This window comes from Synchiropus splendidus, chromosome 2 (genome assembly GCF_027744825.2).
Source record: "Synchiropus splendidus isolate RoL2022-P1 chromosome 2, RoL_Sspl_1.0, whole genome shotgun sequence".
NCBI classification, from domain to species: Eukaryota; Metazoa; Chordata; class Actinopteri; order Syngnathiformes; family Callionymidae; genus Synchiropus; species Synchiropus splendidus.
In genome coordinates, this window is record NC_071335.1 from 17,836,747 (window position 1) to 17,856,444 (window position 19,698).

The 19,698-nt window shown below is 43.8% G+C and overlaps 3 protein-coding genes across 4 annotated transcripts; 1 reads left to right on the top strand and 2 right to left on the bottom strand.

Moving 5' to 3' along the window:
* Nucleotides 1-74: 74 nt before the first annotated feature.
* LOC128754308 (protein N-terminal asparagine amidohydrolase-like) lies at nt 75-3,036 on the bottom strand. The gene is made up of 10 exons (XM_053856830.1): nt 2,856-3,036; nt 2,188-2,290; nt 2,029-2,094; nt 1,850-1,958; nt 1,709-1,782; nt 1,588-1,641; nt 1,470-1,523; nt 1,304-1,401; nt 1,105-1,218; nt 75-831 (listed from the first exon to the last, which is right to left on the bottom strand). The coding sequence occupies exons 1-10, from the start codon at nt 2,934-2,936 to the stop codon at nt 661-663; spliced, it is 924 nt and encodes a 307-aa protein (XP_053712805.1). The 5' UTR covers nt 2,937-3,036; the 3' UTR covers nt 75-660.
* Nucleotides 3,037-3,197: 161 nt separating this feature from the next.
* Nucleotides 3,198-11,760, top strand: LOC128753646 (probable ATP-dependent RNA helicase DDX17). The gene is made up of 13 exons (XM_053855537.1): nt 3,198-3,485; nt 3,808-3,967; nt 4,064-4,160; nt 4,252-4,385; nt 5,184-5,249; nt 5,372-5,513; nt 5,579-5,739; nt 5,843-6,015; nt 6,391-6,501; nt 6,577-6,638; nt 6,711-6,770; nt 9,573-9,806; nt 9,920-11,760. The coding sequence occupies exons 1-13, from the start codon at nt 3,439-3,441 to the stop codon at nt 10,390-10,392; spliced, it is 1,920 nt and encodes a 639-aa protein (XP_053711512.1). The 5' UTR covers nt 3,198-3,438; the 3' UTR covers nt 10,393-11,760.
* A 242-nt stretch (nt 11,761-12,002) lies between these two features.
* Nucleotides 12,003-19,675, bottom strand: LOC128753647 (ADP-ribosylation factor-binding protein GGA1-like). Of its 2 annotated transcripts, none has more exons than XM_053855538.1 (17): nt 19,595-19,675; nt 18,780-18,864; nt 18,622-18,697; nt 18,368-18,466; nt 18,125-18,248; nt 17,137-17,231; nt 16,881-16,961; nt 15,998-16,135; nt 15,849-15,930; nt 15,683-15,784; nt 15,461-15,604; nt 15,171-15,211; nt 14,911-15,095; nt 13,673-13,878; nt 13,426-13,595; nt 13,257-13,367; nt 12,003-13,051 (listed from the first exon to the last, which is right to left on the bottom strand). In XM_053855538.1, exons 1-17 carry the CDS (start codon nt 19,635-19,637, stop codon nt 12,941-12,943), a joined length of 1,893 nt encoding a protein of 630 aa, XP_053711513.1. In that variant the 5' UTR covers nt 19,638-19,675; the 3' UTR covers nt 12,003-12,940. The 2 variants fall into 2 exon arrangements, with proteins under 2 accessions (XP_053711513.1, XP_053711514.1); XM_053855539.1 differs by lacking the exon at nt 19,595-19,675 and adding an exon at nt 19,443-19,544.
* Between the last annotated feature and the right edge of the window lie 23 nt (nt 19,676-19,698).

Here is a 19,698-nt window from a genome sequence, read left to right on the forward strand (position 1 = left end):
CGAGCCACATTAAGGTTGTTGTAAAACAAAATTCTAATAAGATTAAACAGTCCGTGGATAAGAACTTCCAAACACAAACCAATCCGTTTTTATTTCAGACCAGTCACACCACATTCTTAAGTTACACATTTCTCACACTCCCTCCTCACACTTCATTGCTCAACATCTTTATAGGTCAGTCCATCTCACCTCACATGACCCCGGTTTCTTACACAAACAGAAACATTCAAGCTGTCATCCCACCTTCATTACTTTGTCAGTCTATTTGTTAGTTTTAAAACTATGCTACTTTTAATCCTACATTGGATTGTCTGCGTACATATTTGTTATTCAACATCTGTATTAATGTCTCAGACATTATCGCTTCACTCCCTCATGACAACAGCCATCTTTTTTTTCTTAATAACACATCCTAATATAGTTTGACAATTATGAATTAAAAAGGTTTTAGCATGTAAGGCAATGCATCATTTAATAAAAAAATAAGAAACACATTCTAGCCTCCCAGAAAATAACATCATAATGTTCACAATCCACTTCATAAATGAGAAAATAAACACATTAGGTCTTGAATGTTCACTTCATTGGAGAAAATGAAGGTGAAGAGAAGACAGTTGTTCACAGTGGCTGGAAAGGCATTGAGTCCATTTTGGAGGAGGTCTATGAAGGTTGAACCCTCTCCCAGTCTCCTCGCTCGGTCCTCTGGTAAAACTGAGGCTCGCCACCAGGAAACAAAGTCTCTGCGTTGGGATGCGCCAAAAGGAACCTGATGGTGGACTTTATGTGCTGGACAAAATGTGGAGGCTCCGCCATGGGAGAAGTGGACAAGTACTGGAAGAAATAGGAGGAAAACTGGAGCGACTGTCGAAGAGTTAAATTGTATTCAATAGACACATATTCCCAATTGGTGAAAACTAGAAATCTATCTCATCTACAAACAACACATTATTAACTTGATATGAGCTCATAAATAAGCTAAATATAATATGCACTAAAGACGTATGTGTCGACAAGGTAAATAATATTGCCGTTCTCTCTTTATCTCGACACCACATGTTTGTTCACAGTCTGGATCATAACCAAACACACACTAAGGGGACTGACCTTTAAAATGGTGTCATCAGTTTGTGACAACCAAAAGGCGATGTCCATGTTTGGAGACCACCTGCAAGGACCGACTTTCACAAGCCCAAGACACGAGTCATAGATTTCCGTCATCTGCAAACCAAAACACCCTCTTGAGTTTTGATCATCAGTTTTGCAATGGTAAACAAAGGAAAAAAAATCTTTTGAAGGCGATTACCTGTCCTCCAGTAAAGGTTCGTGCGGAACGCAAATCCTCCGCAGGTCCTTTTTGTGGAAAGGATGCAGGAAATACGACTCCTGTTTTAACATTCACACCTGGCAACACAGGTTTTATGCATAAGATCTTAGCAGTGTCGGGAATCCTGATGCGGAATACCACTTACCTATTCCGTAGATCACAGGTTTGTGTGTTCCATTCTCCACAACATCATTCATGTCTATTATAAACAAAAGGTTTGTCAGAAGAGAGTCAGGCATGATCAAATTAAAAGAAAATATGACCTGTGATGCAACACGTGATCAGGTGTATGTCCTCTCTTTGTTTCTGAAAAGCTCCTGTAAAATAAAAAAACACAGTGATCTTCCAAGTGTTTACATCACCCGTCAGCGAGCAGGTCAATACCTAGAATGTTAAGGCTGAGTCCAAGTGATGTCATCGAATCATCTTTAAATCCCCCAACAAGATGAAGCTCCAGCCTGCAAAACGGATCAATACTAGTGAGTCAAGTAGGGGATTTGTTACTCACGCAGACTGGCATCACACCTTCCCTCCTTAGTAGAATGACTCAACGACGTCACAGACTTTACAAGCAGTGGAACTTCAGACCAGGTGTTGGAACCGTCACAGTGGGCAAGGCAGACAGCTCCGCTTCCTGAAGAAAAAGAGACTTTACATCACACAACAGCAGAAATAAGCACTGAGCGTCAGGAAAGAATAAACACCTGTATGTCGCAGCACAACTAAATGGCAGGTGGTGGCATCATCGGATCCCATGACTGAAACACAATCTGACACAGCGTGGCGTGTTACCGAATAAAACAGTTCTTAACGTTCCTTTAAAACTGTATCTATTACGTATATTGCTTATACATGTTTATTACCGTCGGATGGTGTTGTGGCAGCAAACTCTCTTTGTTGAACATAGAGGAGGCACTTGGGGTCCACGTCAGCAAGTGGCTGGGAGCGGAAAACCTTCGCATGCTCCTGTAGAAAGCAATGCAGAGGAGCAAGTTCAACTTTAGTAAAGCTAGATATTTTACCACTCCATCCATGAGTAGGGTTAAACAAAAAATATAAAAAGAAATATTATAGAGCCGGACAACAGGGATGCGCTCAACTATTTATTTAGATTATTGCAACTCCATAAGCACAGTATTAGTAGGAGTGTAATATGTTCAGCTTGTATATATATTATTGCTGTTGGAGTTTGAGCATCGTACACCTTTAAAATTTGACGTATTAGTTCATTATAATCATAATAATACTGATAAGTTGACAGTCCACGTCCATTTTTGTAAGAAATGCGACTGCACTTACTTGTGCTTCTAATCCCAAAAAGCCGAACAAAAGCTCAGATTTCAAAGTTATGTTCGAAAGATTCTTTGAATCGATCTGTTCGACTAAACCAATGTGACCTACAAATGAAGTAGACAGGCGCAGTAGAAAATGCTCGGAATCATCACGCAGACAGAAACAAAACAATGGTTGTAAGACGCCAGTTGTTATGAGGATCACGACAGAAACATTCACTGACTTCACTGTCACCAACCTGTAAATGAGGATATTTGCCGAACAGTTCCGCAGTGGAGCTTATTCGCTCCAGTTCCCGGTTTTGTATCAACAGTGGCATCTCCGGGGCGACTAAACCCTACGACATCACACGCTAAATCGTAGCACTTTGGTGGCTTCACATACTTGAAGAGTGAGACCAAAACATTGTTGTGGGTGTTGACTCGGTCGCATCTACTTCCTGTTAACAGTAGCGTCCGTGTCAGTCACAGCGCCACACAGCGTTCAAAGCAACGCACGCGAAAACATTGGTATTCACGAACGTGTCTAACGTTGAGTTTACGCGTTACGTTCCTCACTCGCGAACACGCTTACGTTGATTGTGTAGATGACGTTACGTCGTGAAAAAGGGCCGTGCTGGACGCAGACGGTTGAGTTCGCGGAGTGCATTTCGCATTTAATAGTTAGCCACCTTACCTTGAAACATCCGAGTACGCCTTTGTATAACATAAAAATTTAAAGATTTAAAGAGACGATATATAGCGTTGCGTTCGACCGTAAGCATCGAGGTGACGAACGTTGATAAAAGCTAGCACGTACGACATAATTTGTTTTCTGCCAACATGAGAGGTGGGTCTTCTTACGGCGACAGAGACAGAGGGCGAGACAGGTATTTACACTTGTTGTTTAACTGTCGTCTCACCAGTACTTTTTGGTTTAGTTGCGCGTTTCGTTTTCGACAAGCTAATGTGGCTGTGCTAACCGAGTTGAGCTGGTGCCAAAATGACTACAAACAAGCGTCGTTGCGTAGTAATTCTACTTCCCAAATGTCTATGCTTAAAATCGAATATTACATGTAACTTACGGACTCCGAGTGTAAAATGTACAATACAGACGAGACATAATTCTGTACTGAGTGGCACTACACAGCCGATATCACATATCTTGTGCTTATTTATTTATTTTTCATATGAATTTATGTCCTTTTCCAGGCCCCGTTTCGGACCTCCAAGTAGTCGCGGTGGTCCCCCGCCTATGAAGTTTGGAAGTCCAGGGGAACGTCTGAAGAAGAAAAGGTGGAACCTGAGTGAACTTCCCAAGTTTGAAAAGAACTTTTACACTGAACATCCGGATTTGCAACGCATGAGCACGGTGCATATGTTTTCTTTTAAACCATTCTAACAGAGTGTCACCAGATTCAAGTGCGTCTCCCTCAATGCTCATTCTCTTTTTTTTTGATGACATTAGTATGAAATTGAAGAATTTCGCCGGAAGAAGGAGATCACCATCAAAGGCTCCGGCTGTCCGAAGCCCATCATCACCTTCCAACAGGCACAATTTCCACGTAAGTGTTCACCACCCACTGATGTGTGCTTTTCCCTTTGTTTTAGGAATACTGCTGAAACATTTTCCTCTTGTCTTGTCTCCTTCCCTAGAATATGTCATGGACGTGCTGATGGCACAGAACTTCAAGGAGCCCACAGCCATCCAGTCGCAGGGTTTTCCAATGGCCCTAAGTGGAAGGGACATGGTTGGAATTGCCCAGACCGGCTCTGGAAAGACCCTCGCAGTAAGAACGTCGAAGAATTATTTAGGAAGCCTGTGAAGTGGAGTGATGAGTTTAGTTCTCAACACAAATGATCAAAGAAAGTTACCAAATTAGGAAAAGGAGAGACTGGCAAAAAATATTCTTGTATTTTGTTGGGATAAAATTTTGCCCTTCATTCTTTTTTTTGCATTGATTTTGAAGACTAATTTGTAAAATTTTTGAATAGTGCTATCAAACAATTTCCCTCTGTAAACCATAACAATGATAGGGAAAATTTAAACAATGTCTTCATATTGCACCTGTTGCAGAAAATGAGAGAATGTCCTCAAATGGAGACCCCTCTAATAAATTTTAATAATTGCACCATGTAAACTAACTCAAAGGGTCATGTTTTGGTTCGTCTTGAAAGTGGCAGTATTGTAGGGCAAAAACTCCATAGTGCTACATGTGCTTGTGTCTGGCTAATATCAGCCAAATATTTATCATGATCTAAACTTTTTTATCATTTTTTTGGTCTATGTATACTAACTGACAAAAGAAGAGTACTTCTATTATATTTGTCTGTAGCCACATAGTCATAATTTTCAATAATATTTTTATAGTTTCATAATTATTATATTATGTATTTTTTATGATGCAAGTTCACAGTCAGTATAAAAGGAGGAAGCTAATTTAAAGGAAGTCCTTTGTGGTCAGAGGATCCTCAAATATATTTGTTAATAAATATAAGCCACTGTCCAATAATAAAATGTTTTATTTCAGTGTTTTGTTGACTTGACATCATCATACCAAACGATAAACTATACTTTGTCTCCACAGTATCTTCTCCCTGCCATCGTGCACATCAATCATCAGCCCTATTTAGAAAGAGGAGACGGTCCAATTGTAAGTACAACTATCTTAGTAGGTATCATTGTCTCCACTGTGGCACTAATAAAGGCCATGTAATCTATTCTTATCATGTTCGTCCATATTAATATGGACTGGTTTCTTTTCTGTCCCCGTAGTGTCTGGTACTTGCCCCTACGCGGGAGCTGGCTCAACAGGTGCAGCAGGTTGCATATGATTATGGCAAGTCTTCCAGGATAAAAAGTACCTGCGTCTATGGGGGAGCACCCAAAGGCCCACAGATTAGAGACCTGGAAAGAGGTGAGGACTGTTTGTCTTCTTTTCACATGTGAAGGAATGATATTTAATGTCGGGTTGGGTTGTAGGCGTTGAGATTTGCATCGCCACACCAGGACGCCTCATTGACTTCTTGGAGGCTGGTAAGACAAACCTGGGACGCTGCACTTACCTGGTGCTGGATGAAGCGGACCGCATGCTGGACATGGGCTTTGAGCCGCAGATTCGCAAGATACTGGATCAAATCCGGGTAAGAAGGAAGCAAGCAGTAAGCTTGCATGAAATGATGTGCCCAAAAGGAAAGACGCAGCTGAACACTGAGTTTTACTCTTTACTTTCTTTTTGCTCCTCAGCCAGACAGACAGACCCTGATGTGGAGTGCCACTTGGCCAAAAGAAGTCCGACAGCTGGCGGAAGACTTCTTGAGTGATTATATTCAGATTAATGTTGGAGCTCTGGAGCTCAGTGCCAACCACAACATCCTACAAATTGTCGACGTGTGCATGGACAGCGAGAAAGATAACAAGTGAGGAATTCTTGTCAGATCTCATGCAGTTGCTGCTCTTTATTATTTTTTTTAAACCTCCAATATAGACAGATGAAAACTATTACATTTGAAAGTGTAATTACATTGGAAGTACCTCTGTGTATGTGCATTTATCAAATGATAATGACATTAAAATAGTAATTATTGTATAGTATAATAATAAAGTATAGTATAAAGAATACAATAAGGAATAAAATACTTCCCTGGTGATTAGATCGCATATAACAAGGTAACAGAAAGCTGAAACAAACGTGTCAAATAAGATGGCGCTTCCAACACACCCGACGTGACGTGATTCCTTTCACTGTGACTGACCATACGCTTGAATATCACAGATTTTCATTTTGGTTGCAGACTTATTCAGCTAATGGAGGAGATCATGGCCGAGAAGGAGAACAAAACCATCATTTTTGTGGAAACCAAAAAGCGTTGCGACGATCTAACCAGAAGAATGAGGAGGGATGGGTGAGGGAAAATTTACGCTTACATTTACTGACTCAAAACGTTTCATCTAAATCTGCCGCATCGCATTCGCCGCAGGTGGCCTGCCATGTGTATCCATGGAGACAAGAGCCAGCCAGAGAGAGACTGGGTACTTGCAGGTGAGAAGAATATAAGGTGATCTTCACTTGCAAGTCAGTGAGTTCTGACCTCTGGTATCTTTCGTACCGAAGAGTTCCGAAGTGGGAAAGCTCCCATTCTCATCGCCACCGACGTCGCATCACGTGGACTGGGTATGTCTCCGTCCTCACGCTACCATCATTTGTCACAGTATTTAGTTGGAGATAAATCCAATTTTAACTTCAGTTCAGGGAATCATACATAGCCATGTATTAAAAATCTTGAATCACTTGTAGTTGTAAAAAGGTCCTTTTGATGACAACTAGCGCAACTTCTGGTTGGATTTTTGATACTTCTTTTTAGTTAAATTGTGCATGATATAGTAAGGAGGACCAGATGATTTTGTTGTGATGGGACAAGAAGTTGAGAGCCACTGATAACATCTGATCATCTGAAATGTTAAAAATAGTCCTGAGCTTATAACCTGGTGTTTGTAGTCTTGAATTTAGATTTTAGATTCATAGAAAAAAATCAACATAAGCTCTAAAGTCATGGTTTTCTTGACCGCTCCTGTGACCGCTGGCTGATGTTAACCTCATATGGTGCTGTGCCACATCATGTCAAGCCATGCTGTGGATTTTGGGTCTGTTTCTTGTTACTTCACTGTGAAAGCTTTGTTCAACAGGGGCTCTTTGGCACACTGCCAGAAAGGAAGGACCACTGATATTATCGCACTCTCACTGATGTTTCTTATTTAAATCTCTCTTGAAAATAGCTTGTGCTGCCTTGCTTTAAGTGTATTTCGGCATCTTACATTAATTTACCAGTCCAAAGTACATAGGGTTTAAACGATACATCAGATTCAAGACTTGCATCTTACAGAAACATCACAATGCACTTGCAATGGAAATATTTCTTTAGTTAATAATGGGCTCATCAATGTGTGTGTTTGAACAGTAATATCCCAAGTAATCTGAAAATATGGGTCTGAGCTGACTCGGTGTGTCACTAAAACGTTACCATCGTGGAAGAAGCCGTTAGAGTAAGCTATATTTCTAGGTTAAAAGTAAGTTCATCGCATACATTCCACTTACTCTCTCGCCTGGATATGTAGATTCTTCAATACACGTAGTTCAACACTTGAATGGTTCCATTTGAATTTGAAGAGAGTGTACTTGATGTTAGTTGGAGAAGGGGGGATTCCTGAAGTATCTTTGAGTTGCTAAAATTCCTTGTTTTTTTTCCCCCTCTTCTCCTCTCAGGGTTCGGCAGCACACGGCAGCCGTTACACTCTGCGCTGCTGTTGCTGCCCCCTCGGTCCCGTTAAGCTAGAAGCTTGACTAGTTTTAGAGGGATTAAAGCCCCTTTCGATCCCCCCTGCCCAATGTTGTCCGTAAATCCAGCGAGCCTCACTTGGGAGAAGCCTGAGGTGCCTGTATGTCTGCTCAGCGATCAAACAATGCAGACACACAGGAGACAGTTAGAGGGGCTCGTCTGGATTCAGTCCTGGCCAGGGTCTGAGGAGGGTCCTGCAATGTGGCGAGAGCAACAGAACCAGCCGTTGTGTCCTTTGAGGTTGAACGGTTCTGCTCCCGCCTGACGTTGCTGGTGTACGCAGGAGGTGAGGGATGAACCCTGCGTCCCTCTCCCTCAGCCCCTCCCTATCTACCAGGACTGATGCAGGGGGGACTACCTTTGTAAAAACAACACGAAAGGGGTAAGTACCTCACCGCTCCTTTCTCCTAACTCATCCATGAGCTCAGCACACACGTAGGAAGGGACCATCATCGTGGCACTTGCTCACACAATGGTTCAGTTGTGTTCAAGCTCGCAGTGGTGTCAGAGCCCCTCCTCTTATGAGACGCAGACGGTCAGAGGTCACCGTCCGATCAGAGCTGATGAGTTTTTAAATGGGTTTGGGTCCGTTCCATCCAACTAATGTGTTGTAAGATCATTGTCTTGCTCTTTGTGGGAAAGTGCACCGTAAGTATCAGGTAAGTAACTCTTGATATAGATTCCTACTCATCATACATCAAAATATATGTCTCACATTTAAACAGGCACATGCACCGATCCACCCCGAGAGGTGGTCAGGCACCCTTTTCTCTGCATGAGGAAGATGCCCTTTTTGCTTCAATCTGCAAGGCATAAAATAAAGATCATTTCCATCCTGATGTATTTTGGTGTCTGATAGCGATTTCATTTCAGTTCTTGTGAGTGAGGCTGCGCAAAGTGGCAGCTCAATAGCTCCTCTAACCTGTGCAGTCGCCTACCACAAGAGTTTTAACCTTTATTTGGGTATCATCTTTGTTGTTTAGCATATTCTACGGGAAGAGATAAAAGCACATGAAATTTGTTATTTTTATATTATTATTGTTATAGCTCAGGGTGCAGTGCCAGTGCGCAATCTCTCACTTTTTGTATTGCGTTTTGCCTGCATGAGAAAAGTGCCGCTCCTGGTGAAAAATGTTGAGGGAAAGTGACTGTCCCAAATGTGTGTGAATCACAAGCCCTGCCATGGTGCCTCCCAACATGCCACGTGAGAGATACGTGAGATATGGCAGGTGCAACGTGCCTGTGACTCACAGCCCTTAGACATGCAAATACAGCATTTGATACTTGCATTTCTCAATATATTCTGTTCTTATTTAAAAGCCTTGTTATTTAGTTTCATGTTCGCTCACGGTAAAATGCTCTACAGTTAAAGATGCCAGAAGCGAACTCGCAACCACAAGCTCCCGGGGATGTTCTCGGAGCACAGCTCAGTCTGTCAGTTCAGACGCATGAAAGTTGGTCATTTCAGTGGTTCAACATTATGATGAGCTTGGCAGAGTCAAAGTTTCCAGCTTGTCCTTGTCGGTAACGTCACCGCAAGTATTGAAAATGAACGAGGAAGTAAATGTTTGTTAATTCCAGACACGGTTCCATAGGTTTGTCCGTCCTTGGTCTAACATTGACGTTTTTCTCTCTAAAAGATGTGGAAGACGTCAAGTTCGTCATCAACTACGACTACCCCAACTGCTCTGAGGATTACGTGCACCGTATCGGACGCACCGCGCGCAGCACCAACAAGGGCACCGCCTACACCTTCTTCACTCCGGGGAACACACGCCAGGCCCGAGACCTGGTCAGGGTGCTGCAGGAGGCTCGGCAAGCCATCAACCCCAAACTGCTGCAGCTGGTGGATTCTGGCCGCGGCGGAGGAGGAGGTGATCACCACAGAAAATCTTTGTCTTTTAACAATATGAATATTGATATAAGTACATATATAAGTTGTTTTGTCGATAGGGTGGATTAAGAACTTTATTATTTTTGCCAACAGGCGGCAGATCACGTTACCGTGGCAGCAACTCCAACAACCCCAACATGATGTACCAGGACGAGTGCAACCGCCGCATGCGGGACGGAGGCAGCGGCCGAGACGGACGCAGCAGCTTCGGCCGCAACAGCCGCGACGGTGACCGTTCCGCGTCCTACAGGGACCGAAGCCGGGAGGACAGGAGCGGCTACGGCTCAGATCAGTACCAGAGCTACGGCAACAACAATAACAGCGGCGGCGGCGCTGGGGGGTACAACCCTCGCAGCGGGGCTCAGCCTGGGAGCAGCGGGCCCATGGCTCCCACCGGGCCGTTCGGTCCACCTGCTGCTCCCGCTGCACCTGCTGTGCCTCACGTGGGCCCTCAGCCTCTGATGACTCAGCAGTTTCCTGCGCCACAGCCTCCATTGATGGGCTTCATTGGGCAGCAGCCTTGTTCCTTTCCTCCTCACCCCCCCGTCCCTCCAGCACACAATTAGAAGTTTGAGTTTTCAGCTGTCCTCTGACCTTCTTTTTGTTTCCAATGTCATTGTGAACATCCATCTCAAGTTTGCCCCCAAAAAATGTTGAAGCCCAGATTAAAATACTCACAAAGCTCTTACGAAACACTCAAACATGGATTTTCAATTGACCCCGGCGACCGAGCACTTCAGTTTATGAGCTCACATTGGTCAAATATGTTTCTACTTTTTAACACTGACCATAATCTTACGGAGCTACAATCTATTTTGTATATTTCTAAAGCTAATATTTAGTTTCTGGTGTTTAGTTTCCCTCTGGTTTACATGGAATAGTTCAATGTAGTTTGTAAATCTTTCGCCATCACAAGTGAAATTGAAGGAGTTCTGTCTCCATTAATGTGTGTTTTGTACTTTGACATAACCATCGTACGCTTGTTCATATCGATATGAGGATTTCAGTTGTTTTACTGTGGATTATAATCTATAAAGAATTTGGTTTGATGAGGATAAATGTGCAGGAAGTGGAGTCCAGGGTTGAGAAGAAACCATTCATCTTTTGTTGAGTTAAAGTATGGTTGGGACTGTTGCAGCAGAAGACCAGCAAGGTGAACGAATTGCAAACTGTTTCGGGGAGGGAAACCTCAAGACGTTTGTTCTGTTGAAACCAAGGATTAGAAAAGGCCATGAAACTGATCAACAAGCTTGTGTACAGAGGGATCAAGCTACCATATTTAGCCGTGTTCACCGACTGGTCTAGTGTCGTGTAGTGTGCTGGCGTCCAGTGTAGAGATCAATAGAAATGCAGTGTTGTGCGTAAATGGCCGAAACCAAAGTTCACCACCTGGCTGGTTTCAATATATTCCCAACTTTTCCAGTGGCAACAGAAATACACCGTTGAGTGTGTCATCAGTTCCCTCGTTCTTTGGGAGTCGTCGTGTAAGGTGCTAAAGCTGCCAAGATAATTCTCCAAGCATATATCTCAAACTCAGGAGTTCTTGATGTCAGTGCGAAAGATTAATACACTTTCTGCTTTATATTTGGCCTGAGCCAAAGGGCTTCACATTCCAGAGTTGTGTGTTGTATTTGCATGTGATTCTTGTGCTTTGTATCCTTTTTCAGATGATGTGTTGTTCAGCATGTTTTTTTTTTTTTGATGTATTCAGATTTTTTTTCTACTGATAACATGTTGATAGCTTCACTATTATTCAGGCTTAAGTAGTTTTGCTTTCCTCTGTAATATCCGATTGAGTGGCGGGGAGTGATCGTCACAATAAGCTTTTAGGTCTGTAAATATGCCAAATATCAGGCTAAAGTGAGAAAGAATTGGTTAGTTATGGCGATTACACATGGCTTTGTACTTTGCTGAATAAAATTCATTTCATATTATTTTGATTTTTTTCATGAGGTGTCATGAAACAGGGTTGATGAAACACTGTCCTCATTTTCAGAGGCCACTAGATGGTGCTCTTGGTTCAGCTGTGATGTGAGCCAAACATTCTACAGCAGACGGTGCCATCTAGAGGCCTCAAATATCAGGACAATGTTTCATGAAACCTCATCGACCCATCACCACTCGTGACATCTGACGGTAAACTACCCAAAAAGTGAGGAATTAAGTGACACACCCAGAACTTTGATCTCTTTAATTCCATCCATACAGATCCATGCTCCGCACTTCAATAAAATAGGTTCCATTTTTCTGACGCACAGAGTCATTTCTGGAAGGAACCAGTTATTCAATGTACACAGCAAAAGAACGTCCCCTCAGGCACATGTGGTGGGCTCTAACCCGATGTAGGAGACGTCTGCTCAGGACTTCCCCAGTCCGTCTTTGGGTGAATCAACAGAGAGTGACAGGTGAGATTTAAAACAGCTGATGTGCAAATTACAAAAACAAAACAAGTGCAAGAATGTGTAAACAAATCTCCAGAGATTAAAAAAAAAAAAAGTGAACATTTTAAAAAGGTGATCGCGGAAAATCGAAACACAGTACCCCGACCTGGAAAATCACTTTTAAATAAAACGCAGATATAATTCTAGACTTTTAACAAAAAGCTGTAACAAAAGTGCCTTAAAAAGTTTGGAACGAAGCTTACTGCATGTCAACGTCAGTACAGATGAAAGAATATTTATTGCTGCTCATGATATGAGCCGAGTATGTCACCAACATCTGCTTTGGATTGTTGTGCAGTATTGACTGGAGTTAAGTTTTTTTTAAGTAAGGAAGCTTAGAAAATCTACAGAGTTTATGTCATGTGGCACGGATGCTGGCTCTGATATCAGTTCTTCACATCTTCAATAACTCAAATTACACATGAGGAGAAAAACCCAACGGTAAAATCATAAAAAAAAAGAGTTTGATTCATGGAAATGATTGCATTGAGGACTTCCACTTAGCTGGAACATCTGAAGTGGCTGCTTTGTACAAGCTGGATGGACGACGGAGATGGCTGGAGAACGGAGGAAGGCACTAGGTAGAAGACTTCTCCCAAGCGTGTCGGTTTTTCCAGCGGCGATGGACGCTAATCCAGGCAGGGGTCACGTGACCAGAAGGTCATCCATCCAGCTAAAGGCTCCCCCAGGTGCTTGGAGGAGGAAACTGGTCCACGTCGCCGGATTCATCGTGAGCTCTCTCTCCAAGGTTAAATGTCAATTTATAACGCAAACGCACTTTTTCCTGAAACACAAGAGCAAATATAAGTCAAATTCTTCATTATTATACTAAGTGGATGAGTAAATATTGATACTAAAAGAGGGCAGCTAAGAGGAGGAATCAAGATACTGCAATATAGTCGCAAAAATGTGGTCCAAATATGTGGTTTATATGTTCTATTTATATTGTTTCCACATTGTTTGAGGCTCAAACTAACGCAACCTTGTACCTTGAGAGGGTTGGCCAGCAGCAGGATCTGTGTGATGGCAGCAGGGGGCAGTATGGGGTTAAAAGCAGGAAGCTCCGTGTTCGACGGAGGCAGCAGCTTCACTTTCATCACCTGGACAACACAAACGGGTTCTGGCGGGTCACGTGAGGACTGCGTGGCGTGGACCTACCTTGGGAACGGCAGCCTGAAAGCGGATGTTTGTGACGGGGATGGGGGCGGAGGAGAGCATGGAGATGATCACGACCAGCACGTCGGGACGCAGGGGCGGACAGTCACGAGCGAATGTGAACAAAACTCTTAAGCTGTGCTTGTCGAACACCGTCACTGGCAGCAGGCTGCCTAAAAAAAAAAAAAAAATTGAAAAGAAGACGGTGAATCTTCACGCACATATTCATGGGCACGATTGTCACGCTTACTCGGTTTGATCAGCTCCAGAGGCATCGTGACGTCTGTCAGAGAGATGTGGTCCTGGGCATCTCCAACAGCGACGGGGAGGAGGACGGGGGGCGCCACTGCCCCACTTGATGCCTTCACAGTGGTGTTGGAGGGTGGCTGGGGTTTACTGTGGGCCATGGTCTGAAGATCTCGTAAAGTGATTCCTGACTGGGCCTGGTGCTTGTCCCTGCCAGTCAGAGAAGGAGATTAGCTGAGAGCAGCATGAGCTACTGTGGACAGCTACTGTGAGGGTGAAATGGAAGCGTAAGTGCCCACCAGAGGGCCCTCTCAGCCACTCATTTACGTTCTGTGTTGTTGCGGTGCCAGGCCAGGGACCCGTACACCAGCGTTTTTCAACCATTCAACCCAATACTGAGGCTCACCACCAAAGGAACCTCAGCAAAACCGCACTTGTGCTTAAAGTCCTATCGAAAATCCCTATTTATTTGTGGAAAAACTGCAGCTACTGACACTCGGTTGTTACTGCAATGCTATTGCCATGCTATTTGTAAAAACAAATAACACACAAATGTTTTTGTTTCATGTGTGTCCAGAAGGGGGTGGGCAACGTGGTAAATATATCAGGATTGATGTGTTCATTTACTTACTTAAAATAACTGTTTCGATTTTATTACTTGTCTTTTGCATGATTTTGTTGTAGTTTTGAGTTTCCAGACAAATCCTTACCATTCTTTGCCTGAACTTGCTTCATAAAAAACAATTATTCTTTCTCTCCTCACATTTTGGAGCACATTTATTTTGTTAGCTTTTATTTTTTTTAAACCACAAAGCAAACTTTGACAGTCCACGAGTATCAATAAAGTTTTGAAGTGAGAGGTCACGTTAGCTGTTAGCTCTGCTGTGCAGACAGTCTTTGGCATCGCGGGTCTGACAAGGGTCACTCCCTCCATCGTTCTGTCACGAAGGTGTGTGGTCAAAAAAAGTGTGTGGTCAAAAAAAAACATCAAGCTTTGACTAACGGACAGATCAGCACATCAACACACTGCAGCTCTACAGTATAGTGGATAGAAAGAATGTCAGCGAATCCATGCGATCTCCTCTCATCGTATTTAATGGAACCATATCGCCCACCTCTCTCTGGACAAATGAGGTGAAACTGGAACATTTTCCCACGGCACACCTGACACGCTCTCACGGAACACTAGTGTACCGCCGGTTGCTGCTGTAGAGTTGCAGCATCAGCAGCGGCATCACTAACCATTTGACTTGCTGGTCCTCTGGAGGCAGTGACTGTTGGAGCAACGTCTTCCCCAGCAGGTCCAAGTCATCCAGGACTTTGGTTGCGGCTGTACTGTCCCCTACGGTTGGTGTCAGCTGGACTTGGAAGAGAGTTGGCATGGGCACATGAAAGGTCGCAGCAGACGCGTCAGTGGAGGCGGCGTGCTGGGATAGAAATAACAGGACAGAATCTGCTTCAGAACACTGACTCATATTCAGGGGGAGCGAACCAAAACTCACCTGGAGAGCGTGAGAGTCTGAGTTTTCCGTCGCGTTCAGTCCTATGATGTAAGAAAAGGTGAATTATTTCAAGGGGGAAGCAAGTAAAGTGAGCAGCCCCCTGCAGTGTTGAACTAGAGAGGCATTGGGCTTTGTTGTGGTTTTGCCAGATGTTGCCTCCTGAGATGACTCAGGCTCAGCCTGCCAGCTACCCGGAGGGCGCCTTCAGGAGCCATTCGTGCGCAGAAAAGAGCTGACTTGGGAGCTGTTAAACTGCTGCGGCTGGTGATCTCACGGGCCAGATGCCTTACCCAGCATCATGAGTTCGTCGTCTAACAGGCTGATTCCCGTGTTCTGCGGAAGAGACTGTAGGCTTGAGGCCTCCCGGTCTGAAGGAGCAGTGCTGGCCGACGTGCAGAGGCCCTCCAGGTCGACGAGAGCCGAGCTGCCACTGCCTGGTTTGGATCAGAACACGGGGCGTTATACAGTATTAACCAGATAAGTGGTTCCAATCTGACCAGACGACGACCGACCTGATGTTGCCACACTGTCGTTGCTCACCACCTCGCCTTCCACCAGCTTCCGATAAAGGTTGATGACTTGAGTCAAACTGTCATTGGCTTGTAAAATATCCGCTGCTCACAAACACAGAAAATGAAGCAATGCATTGTGACGGGCGACTGTGCTTCCCTGACCAACCTAAAGCTTCATCGCTGTCCTCCGTGTCACTGGCTAATCTGAACAGTGTGGGTCTCATCTTCTCACAGCGCAGGTAAAGATCCTAAAAACGCAAACCAACCATGTCAGAAAAGCAGAGTGAGCCTCGTGCTTCCTTCCCAGCACTTCACCTTGACAAGCTCTTTGTTGTCGTGCGAGCCGCTCTCGGCAGCGTAGCCCTCCAGCAGCTGGTTCAGCAGATTCACGCTCTCCTTCACCTCTTGGATGGCGTTGACCCGCTTTGAGATCTTCTCCACGCGCCTTTGGTCCTTTTACCACAGCAGAAACAAAGCAAAGGTGTGGCACGACAATGGTGTGGGATGTAGTTCAGTTAAAACAGTGTTATATTTGGCCCAATACGTGACTTCTCAGACGGAAAAGTCCAGCGTCATTATTCAGCTAACTAAAAACTGAAACTCCAGTACAGCAGACGCAACGGCATTGCTTTCCAGTGTCTCGCTGCCGAGTCAGGGAGGGGAGAAGGGGAAAGTGTCAAGTCTTAAACACTCTACTGAGCGCAATAAACAGCTGGCACAGTGTCCTTCCCCTTACAGCAATGAGACACTCCAAAAATGAGCAGTTCAGTGACTGCTGAACAGGCTTCAGGAAGCCATCTTCACAAAGGCTAACCTCGCCATGTTACAGTTCAGGTGAATGTCCCTGAAATGACAGAGACCAAGACCATCTACAATGATGGTGTGTGTTCCTAATTTTACATGATGGAAAGCACACACACACTGAAGTCTACTTCTGCTCAGATGAATGCGTTAACTTCCCCCTGACCTGTAGAGCCAGTTCAGCTGTCATGAGAGGAATAAGGTGGAGAGAGGCAGCTGTAAAACTCAGTGATATTTAGTGTGACCCTGTCTCTTTTGAATAAAGAAGTTCAGTTGCCCTCTTCAAGTATTGGAACTAAGCTGTCAATGTTTCCCTTGCTCAACACTAAGATACACAGTACAGTGAAGGAAACAAACTACAGAAGGCGCAGGGTTAAAAAAAGCAACAAGACCTCACCTCCTGGACCATTTCCTTAATAAGCTCATTGGCAGCTTTCAGGTCTTGTGGCTGTGTGCTGCTCAACAACCGAGACAGTGTCTACAAAAACAGGATGGGCCAGGTAGGGAGCGGAAGAGGGAGCGGAAGAGGTTAATAAACATCAGATGTCTCACTTGGCCTCCTTCTGAAACACCAGATGAAGCTGACAGGTTGATGAGCCAGAATCCCTGAGATGTTTCAGAGCTCCTTTCTTCTCAGAACGTCGGTGACTTACCTTCGATTTCTCTTCATCCTCAAAGATGGCATTTTTGGATGCAGGCTGTGGGAGGGGCTTGTCCTCAGGAAGTATAGGATCCTGCTTGACAATGCCTGGAAGGGAACAATCACATTAAGTATTAAGACAATAGCTTTTGTACTGGCATATGTCACGGCACAGCTGCCGCACACACACCTTTTGTGGGGACCTAACCAGGACTCAACATTCATTCAACACTACAATCTTAAACCGAATATAAGGAGGGGTTGTTTTGAAGTTTCCATCCTCAAACTGAGGCTTAACCTAGTGGGGTCCAGCAAAAGTGTGCAGTTAAGAAAGTCTTAAAAATCAAATTGTAATCTTAAATAGAGTGAGGGCAGCCATACAACACACACCTAATATTTAAAATAAGTCCATGGGTTACAGCTTTAGCGTGGCTGTAGGTGTTCAAGGGGAGCACCAAGGTAACTGTGCACAAGCTCCTGATCTCATGTTGTTCACTGAAATACCAAGACATGCTGCTTCATCACCTACTTGCCCACAAAGAGGGGAAATAGGTTGACATCTTATCCTCATCCTCTGATGGGTAATGTTTTCTACAGGCCTAGCGGTGCCTCGGGAGCCATCGATCACACCAAAATAGCCGAGTCACACGGGGAAAATGGGAGTACAAATAGATAAAAGCAGAACTAGACATTTGAGTCACGCTTTAGAATTTTTGTTTGGGAACTTCTGAGATAAACACATACTGGTGTGCTTAAAGTAATCCACTACAATGAACAAAATTGACTGTTTATTTTAATACATCGCTTCTGGTACATAGCATATTGAATTGATCCATCGACATACATGAGCCTATTGAATACCCATTATTTATGGTTCTATGTTGTGGTGCAAAATGCCTTTTTTTTTTCCAGTGTCACTTTCTCTCGTGTCTTTGCCATATCCTTAGTGTGTTTTCAAAGTCTCTTCTCTAGGATAGTGTTGAAGCTGTTCATTTTGTTACCTTGTTTTTTCAGCATTTGATAAGCGTCTGCTATCTTTGTCTCTTCTGGCAACTTCTTTGTCCAAAGGTACATCATCTCCACAACTTTTTTCTTCACTGGTTCTGGCGCTCGAGAGCCCAAATACTGAAAACAGAAACTCAAATCAATCGCAACAATGGCAGAGTTCAGGGGTTGCCGTTGTTATGATTAAGAATAAAACATTATAGTATTCAAATTAATGCACTATTAAGACTAAGCATTACCTTTGGTGAGACCACCTTTATGAGTTCATTCAGAAAACGAAACTTTCCCACTTCAGTGTGAAACCGCTTTCCACAATCTGCGATGCACATCTCGAGAACCTGACAAAATAGTAAGGACACTTTAGAGACTTGACAGTCAGCGAGAGCTATTATGGCAACAAAAGCATATTGAGCATTGTTTCCTACAGTATATATTACACAGAACCTGACTGTAAGTTACTGAAATGAACAGCCTTGCATAAAAAAAGATTCACCATGAGTGCTTGCAAAGCCTCCCACTCCTGAGGAGACTGGATTTTGTGAGCCAGAAGTCTGGTTGCGAGCTGTGGGCTGAGAGAAGGGTAAAGCATAAGTATATACTGAAGAGGGCGGTGCTTTTCTGGAACTGTACTTTGGTTTATCATCTTCTCACCCTTCAGGTTCATTGTTAAGTTGATCACAAAAGCACTTGACACTTCCCCAATCCGTATCCTTATTCAAAGGGTTGGTGGCTTTGTCTGTAAGAAGTGAAATGTCTTTTTCAAAGTGGAAACATTTTGGATAAAGAGGAAATGTAACCGACGAAGCAACAATAAGTAGAGCAAACAGGGCACGGCGAGATGAATTTGATACGGTGGGATGGGCTGGAAATGAAGAGTTTTATTGAGTACAAAAGAGCTCCGATTAGTTAACAGGTGTTAACTGGAGAATAACAGCACAGACCAGATAAACAAGATATTTTGCACCTCGACGTTGCCGTTTATCCGTTGGGTAAACTATCAATAATGTGTTTTGGTATCACTCTGACCTTGTTTAGCAGCAGTTAAAGCTCGCATGCACGGACTGTATTTTGTATTCATGCTGGGAACAGTTATTCTATAGAACAGAAACGTATAAGCGTAATAAATCAAGTCGAAACCAGTTTCAAGACACACCCCTTCTTTACTGTTACTGATTGTTAAGAGCTTGTTTCAATGAGAATAAACGAGGTGACTAGATTTTGAGGTGCTCACTGCCCTATGTAAGTTTACCTAAATCAAAAACATTGTAGTGAATAAACAATAGGCAAAGGTGAGCGGTTGGTTTTTAACTGCACTTTTGACATCCGCTGTCATTGTTGGAGCCTCGACATTCCACGTCGCCACATGGGATGACGGTTCCGATAGACACAACTTACTATACCACACTCTGCAGAGAGGGTCATCGTGACCTTAACGTGAAGCAAATGCAACGATTGCAGCGACTTACTGATGCGAGACTGCAGGCTGGCCTCATCTGGAGGCGCCGCCATCTTGCCGGAATTCTAAACAAGGTGTTTCTCGTCGCGTGATTTTGTTATATATCGCGATAAC

Coding starts and splice junctions, on each gene's coding strand:
- LOC128754308 (XM_053856830.1), bottom strand. CDS start 2,936: ATGCCACTGTTGATACAAAACCGGGAACTGGAGCGAATAAGCTCCACT. Junction 1,642..1,708: donor ACTCAGCCTTAACATTCTAG/GTATTGACCTGC, acceptor TTTATTTTACAG/GAGCTTTTCAGAAACAAAGA. Junction 832..1,104: donor CTGATGACACCATTTTAAAG/GTCAGTCCCCTT, acceptor TATTTCTTCCAG/TACTTGTCCACTTCTCCCAT.
- LOC128753646 (XM_053855537.1), top strand. CDS start 3,439: ATGAGAGGTGGGTCTTCTTACGGCGACAGAGACAGAGGGCGAGACAG. Junction 6,771..9,572: donor CGTCGCATCACGTGGACTGG/GTATGTCTCCGT, acceptor TCTCTCTAAAAG/ATGTGGAAGACGTCAAGTTC. Junction 9,807..9,919: donor TGGCCGCGGCGGAGGAGGAG/GTGATCACCACA, acceptor TTTTGCCAACAG/GCGGCAGATCACGTTACCGT.
- LOC128753647 (XM_053855538.1), bottom strand. CDS start 19,637: ATGGCGGCGCCTCCAGATGAGGCCAGCCTGCAGTCTCGCATCA. Junction 18,467..18,621: donor AGGCTTTGCAAGCACTCATG/GTGAATCTTTTT, acceptor CTATTTTGTCAG/GTTCTCGAGATGTGCATCGC. Junction 17,232..18,124: donor TCAAATGCTGAAAAAACAAG/GTAACAAAATGA, acceptor GTTCCCTTCCAG/GCATTGTCAAGCAGGATCCT.